The sequence below is a fragment of the Montipora capricornis genome, chromosome 10 (assembly GCF_036669925.1).
Source record: "Montipora capricornis isolate CH-2021 chromosome 10, ASM3666992v2, whole genome shotgun sequence".
Taxonomy (NCBI): domain Eukaryota; kingdom Metazoa; phylum Cnidaria; class Anthozoa; order Scleractinia; family Acroporidae; genus Montipora; species Montipora capricornis.
In genome coordinates this window covers 63,498,329-63,503,328 of record NC_090892.1, presented here as the reverse complement: position 1 = coordinate 63,503,328, position 5,000 = coordinate 63,498,329, and the positions used below count along the sequence as shown (strand labels likewise).

At 40.3% G+C, this 5,000-nt stretch overlaps 2 protein-coding genes across 2 annotated transcripts in view; both read right to left on the bottom strand.

The window, feature by feature from the left end:
• Positions 1-1,171, bottom strand: part of LOC138022487 (protein NLRC3-like) — an 11,449-nt gene extending 10,278 nt beyond the window's left edge. Inside the window, exon 1 of the mRNA XM_068869645.1 lies at positions 1,122-1,171. The gene's annotated coding sequence lies outside the window, so the exon portion shown is untranslated. The remainder of the gene's footprint in view (positions 1-1,121) is intronic.
• The window catches only part of LOC138022482 (NLR family CARD domain-containing protein 3-like), a 34,250-nt gene that overhangs the window by 314 nt on the left and 28,936 nt on the right, over positions 1-5,000 (bottom strand). The window contains exons 8-9 of the mRNA XM_068869637.1: positions 4,874-4,954; positions 1-3,984 (exon numbers count right to left, since the gene is read on the bottom strand). The exon at positions 1-3,984 is cut by the window's left edge and continues 314 nt beyond it. Coding sequence (XP_068725738.1) covers positions 1,217-3,984; positions 4,874-4,954 — 2,849 coding nt within the window. The 3' untranslated portion in view covers positions 1-1,216. The remainder of the gene's footprint in view (positions 3,985-4,873; positions 4,955-5,000) is intronic.

Below are 5,000 nucleotides of genomic sequence, written 5' to 3'. Positions count from 1 at the left end.
TGAAATGAGTAGAAGCCCATGCCTTCAAAACGAACATTGAAAAAGCTAGACAAAAGTTCCATGATGATCCACAAGAACAAATACCTACAATATAAACACATTTACAACACTGCATGGATACATTTCGTGATGTCACCATATTTTCAGATAAAATGTAACTCGGCTTTTTTATCAAAGTTACAACTCTAGTCTTTTATTTAGGAGACCAGCGAGGGCTTTTTGTTGATACTTTACCGGTGTGGTTGGAACGGCCGACACGGGTTGAAACTTGTTGGTTGTTCTGCGTATCAGGGTTACCCCTGAAACGCTGGATACACCTGATACGCTTGATATCCTTGATACGCCGGACACCCCTAATACGCTTGCTGCACTTGACAGAGCCTTAGAAAGGAATTTAGCACCCGAATCTGGGAGAATAATTGATTTAAACCCAAGAGTGCGTTCGATTAACCCTATTCCGGAATAAGAATACGTGGAGTGTTGTTTTAAAATGGTATGTCTGGCGTTTTGAAGCAACAAGGATAATATACACATGTTTAAAGTAGCATTTGAGCAGATGTTTTACAATAGAAACATATTTGTAATCTCAGTATTGCACTGGAACTAGCTTGCAATGGAGGCTAATGCGGGGAAATTTATTAAACACTTAATGACTGGTCCCGAGGGAAAGAGTTAATTTTGTTTCCCGAGAATCTCAATGTTTCCCCAAGGCGCAGCCGAGGGAAACATCGAGGTTCGAGGTAAAAAATTAAATCATCGAGTGATTTGTCATATAGCACAAAAAGAAAAACTTGCAACGGCAACAGCAACGGCGGTCGTTGGTCAACATTTGTGGGTCACAGTGCACTGTTACCCTCGCACGTCATAGATTTTGCAATGTTGCCCGCTCAGAGACTTTTGGCAGGAGACAGTTTTATTATTAGCAGTCATGTGATCTCGAAGTAAGCAATGAGAGCGCACGCTGTCGGGAAAAAAATCCAGCTCTATAACAATAAAAAGTATTTGCATTTGAAAAGACTTACCTGCATGAGCTTCCATTGCAAGCTAGTTCGAGTCCAATACTGAGAATACGAATATGGTCTATTATAATAAGAATCTTCGCAAAAACGAAGGATTTTTACCTTTCAGTCCATGTATTCTTCTCCTGGAATACGGCCAATCGAAATCACCCCCAACTCAAATGCAAAGTAGTCAAGCATGTGTTGACTTTGAGAGCCTAAGAAAGGAATTCAGCGCCAGCGGCATCGATTTCGTTCCATTCCAAATGCAAAGTAGTCAAGCATGTGTTGACTTTGAGAGCCTCAGAAAGGGATTCAGCGCCAGCAGCATCGATTTTGTTCCATTCCAAATCCAAAGTAGTCAAGCATGTGTTGACTTTGAGAGCCTCAGAAAGGAATTCAGCGCCAGCGGTACCAATTTCGTTATGTCCCAGATTCAAAGTAGTCAAGCATGTGTTGACTTTGAGAGCCTCAGAAAGGCATTCAGCGCCAGCGGCATCGATTCCGTTCCATTTCAAATGCAAAGTAGTCAAGCATGTGTTGACTTTGAGAGCCTCAGAAAGGAATTCAGCGCCAGCGGTACCAATTTCGTTATGTCCCAGATTCAAAGTAGTCAAGCATGTGTTGACTTTGAGAGCCTCAGAAAGGCATTCAGCGCCAGCGGCATCGATTCCGTTCAATTCCAAATGCAAAGTAGTCAAGCATGTGTTGACTTTGAGAGCCTCAGAAAGGCATTCAGCGCCAGCGGCATCGATTCCGTTCACATCCAAATGCAAAGTAGTCAAGCATGTGTTGACTTTGAGAGCCTCAGAAAGGCATTCAGCGCCAGCGGCATCGATTCCGTTCCATTCCAAATCCAAAGTAGTCAAGCATGTGTTGACTTTGAGAGCCTCAGAAAGGCATTCAGCGCCAGCGGCATCGATTCCGTTCCATTTCAAATGCAAAGTAGTCAAGCATGTGTTGACTTTGAGAGCCTCAGAAAGGAATTCAGCGCCAGCGGTACCAATTTCGTTATGTCCCAGATTCAAAGTAGTCAAGCATGTGTTGACTTTGAGAGCCTCAGAAAGGCATTCAGCGCCAGCGGCATCGATTTCGTTCCTTACCAAATGCAAAGTAGTCAAGCATGTGTTGACTTTGAGAGCCTCAGAAAGGAATTCAGCGCCAGCGGTACCAATTTCGTTACGTCCCAGATTCAAAGTAGTCAAGCATGTGTTGACTTTGAGAGCCTCAGAAAGGAATTCAGCGCCAGCGGTACCAATTTCGTTACGTCCCAGATTCAAAGTAGTCAAGCATGTGTTGACTTTGAGAGCCTCAGAAAGGAATTCAGCGTCAGCGTTATCAATATTGTTGTCAGTCAGATTCAAAGTAGTCAAGCATGTGTTGACTTTGAGAGCCTCAGAAAGAAATTCAGCGTCAGCGTTAACAATTGTGTTATCAGTCAGATTCAAAGTAGTCAAGCATGTGTTGACTTTGAGAATTTCACAAAAAAGGTTCACATGATTGAATCTATAATTCAAGTCGAGATCTTTAATAAGGAAGTTCTGTCCAAAGGCCTGAAGTAACTTAGACTGAAGGTTCTCTCCATGACATTTGCATTCCAATATACAATCAAATGCTAACTCTAAAATTTCTTCTTTGTCATTCTCCATTCCCATATTGGACGAACTTGCAAGCTCTGCTATGCTTTTTACCAACGAAACTGTCATCTCTTCAGATGTTGCGGACAAAATACCACTCATGAACATAAACACTTGTTTCAGTTCATGCATGTTCCTTACATCGCTCACTACTGATTTACAATCTGTGTCTCCATCAAGGATCTGATAAGCAAGATAAAAGCCAGCAAAAAACTCTTGAAAGGTCTTGTGAAGAAAGCCAAAACGCAAGGAAGGTTTTCTCTTGCTGCCACCGGACTGGATCGATAGAAACCCAAACTTGATCAAATTACTGGAAATGCCTTTGAATTCATTCTCGTCGAAAAACAACTCTCCTTTACGTAAAGACTGCAACGCCATGCATCCTAACTGCACCAGCTCATCCTTGTAAATTTCCAGTAGGTCAGCATCACTGCCTGTCGATGATCGATTTCTCTTTTCATATCTTAACAAAACACATCGCACCATTTCTGTGTACAACTGTGTCCTTTCCGGTGGAAGTACACCCTTGAAATCTTCACAAAGGATGCAAAGTAAAGCTGTATTAAGAGGATTCCGTGTCAACTCTTGTAAGTCTCCCTCTTTCCTCATGTCAAGCGCAAGCTGTTTGAGTAGCTCTTTTGCCAAGTGTTCCATGCCTTTAAAGTACTTAAGAATGTAGCTCTTTGCGTCTTGAAGAGTAAATCCCACAATCTCCCACAGGGTGTCACAGTACCGCCTTACACTCTTACCAGTTTCATGGCGTGATGTGATAACAATGTGGCAATTGGGTAACATTTTACTTTCCAGAAGGTCATTGTACATGTCAACTTTACTGGAATCCACTTCATCAAGTCCATCAAGCACTAACAGAACCTTGGATTGATTTTCTCGAATGAACTTGAAGAACCATTCCTTGTCTTCTTCGTCAATATCAAGAGGAAGAATTTGGTCATCAATGGCCTCCCAGATATCAGTTTTGATATCACGACACCTTAAAAGCAAGAGAACGTCAATCTCGGGAAAAGACTTGTCCCATTCTTCTCGTTTCATTGCCCAATCATATGCCAGTTTCTGACAATAGGTCGTCTTTCCCATGCCTGGGTCTCCTTCAATTAAAACAGTCCGTGGCTTTGCACAATCCTTGTGTCCTCTAAAGATAGCTGTCATGTTGGTGATTTCATCAGTCAATGTTCCCCTTGTCTTTTCTTTGCCCAAAATCTTTAGCTTGGTAAAAACGTCATCGAGATGAAAGCTGAAGTCATCAAGCCATGGAACAGGAAAAATAATTTTTTCACGAGTACTGTAGAGCTGACGGATCCTTTCTATAATATTGACAGAATATGGTAAATCTGCAAAAGACAAAAATAATTTTAAATAAGGTGTTGCCTGTATTTTATTTATTAATTTTTTTTGGTCTAACCTCAACCTTATTGTGTTCTTAATTTTGACACCACGGAAGGTCCCGTATTCAGCAATATTTGAAAAACAAATAACAGTAACAAAAAAATTTAGTTTCATAGCATTGCAAATTACTTTTTCCCATTGAAAAGTGAACGTCATAAGTTCGAGACTGATCTTTGCGCCTGTCATGCATCCGGGTTCCAAAACCAACATGAAATACTTCCTTACTTTTCAACACAACATATCATTTCTTCAAAAAAAAGTTGTAACAACAAGTCAAGTATCCACTCCAAAAAAGACACAATTCTCTCAAGCAGTCTTTATCATATAATAAGGATTCTCCCTATTATTGACTGTAATTTGTAATATCAATGGAAAATAACACACATCCCCTGAATGAAAATTTATCCTTTAATAGTTTAACTACAAAAAACACCGCAATCCACTTAAGCAACTTGCAGACCTTACTTACTTTATTTTATTTTATATTACTTTTGCCATTGTATATTAGATTTACAGACTACAAACAAATGTCAGAATAAAAAATTAATTGTGAGGAAACCTTATAAAAACCGTTAAGGCTTGTATGCTTTTGTTCACTCACATGAAACTTCAGATGGACATTAACTTAACAAAGATACAAAATATGAACTTTTTATCTGTGGTAGAATTAATACTCATCTGGAATAGAATTTGTAAGTTTCTTTCTGAAGGATACCGGAGATGCAGAGCCAGTTATATCAGTAGAGAGGGAGACGAAAAGGAGGGAAGATGAAAGGAGTTTGCTTGCCTTGTGTTGTAGCCTGACATTTCCTTTCAGTGATTTGAATTTATTACCTTGATCTTGCTGACTGTGTGTGCTGCTTCCTGCAGCTTCTGAGAGAACATCAGCACAGCTTGCTTCTGGATGCACAGGATCTATTGTAAAATAGCCAACATAGTCCGTTGTCACGTTCATGACAAA